This window comes from Nanorana parkeri, unplaced genomic scaffold (assembly GCF_000935625.1).
Source record: "Nanorana parkeri isolate BGI_ZX_2015 unplaced genomic scaffold, ASM93562v1 scaffold3564, whole genome shotgun sequence".
NCBI lineage: Eukaryota > Metazoa > Chordata > Amphibia > Anura > Dicroglossidae > Nanorana > Nanorana parkeri.
Genome location: NW_017309832.1, coordinates 20,438 through 21,161, shown reverse-complemented (window position 1 = coordinate 21,161; position 724 = coordinate 20,438). Strand labels below are relative to the sequence as shown.

At 52.3% G+C, this 724-nt stretch overlaps 1 protein-coding gene across 1 annotated transcript in view; it reads right to left on the bottom strand.

The window, feature by feature from the left end:
* CFAP221 (cilia and flagella associated protein 221) overlaps nt 1–724 on the bottom strand; it is a gene marked incomplete at its 5' end in the record, with an annotated part of 23,007 nt that overhangs the window by 2,622 nt on the left and 19,661 nt on the right. Inside the window, 2 exons of the mRNA XM_018575113.1 lie at nt 397–492; nt 585–674. Of these exons, the coding sequence (XP_018430615.1) occupies nt 397–492; nt 585–674 (186 nt within the window). The remainder of the gene's footprint in view (nt 1–396; nt 493–584; nt 675–724) is intronic.

Here is a 724-nt window from a genome sequence, read left to right as displayed (position 1 = left end):
CTATATATAGATGTGGGTGTGGCAGAGGGTGTGTCCTCTACCTATATATAGATGTGGGTGTGGCAGAGGGTGTGTCCTGTACCTATATATAGATGTGGGTGTGGCAGAGGGTGTGTCCTGTACCTATATATAGCTGTGGGTGTGGCAGAGGGTGTGTCCTGTACCTATATATATAGCTGTGGGTGTGGCAGGGGGTGTGTACCGTACCTATATTAGGGTGTGGTGCTGTGGGTGTGGCAGGGGGTGTGTACTGTACCTATATATAGCTGTGGGTGTGTCCACTTATGTTGATGGGCGTCGCTCTTTGCCATCTCAGGATGATGGGAGTTATGAATGATGGCATCAATGATCCCCGTGCCCCTGATTACCCGTATCACCACCAGACTCCAGTCTCACCTTGCGGGCGGCCTGCTGAAAACGCCGCAATGCTCGGTTCCTATTGGCCCACAGCTCGTTCAGATAGAGGTCAAACTGCGGCTGAACCCTGAGATGCTGCAGAGAACGAACCATGTGTTATGAATACATTGATATGTCACGTATGTAACACGCAAGTAGAAGAACATTACAGCGGTCCCCTGACTCACATGTTCTGCTCGCCGCAACACCCGCTGGGACGAGGTGCACACAGACTGCCGCTTGTATTCTCTCTGGAGGTCCGGGCGGCCGCTCGTCACCTGCGTCACACAGAAATACAGAGATTGGGACAACGCATGGGACGCATGAT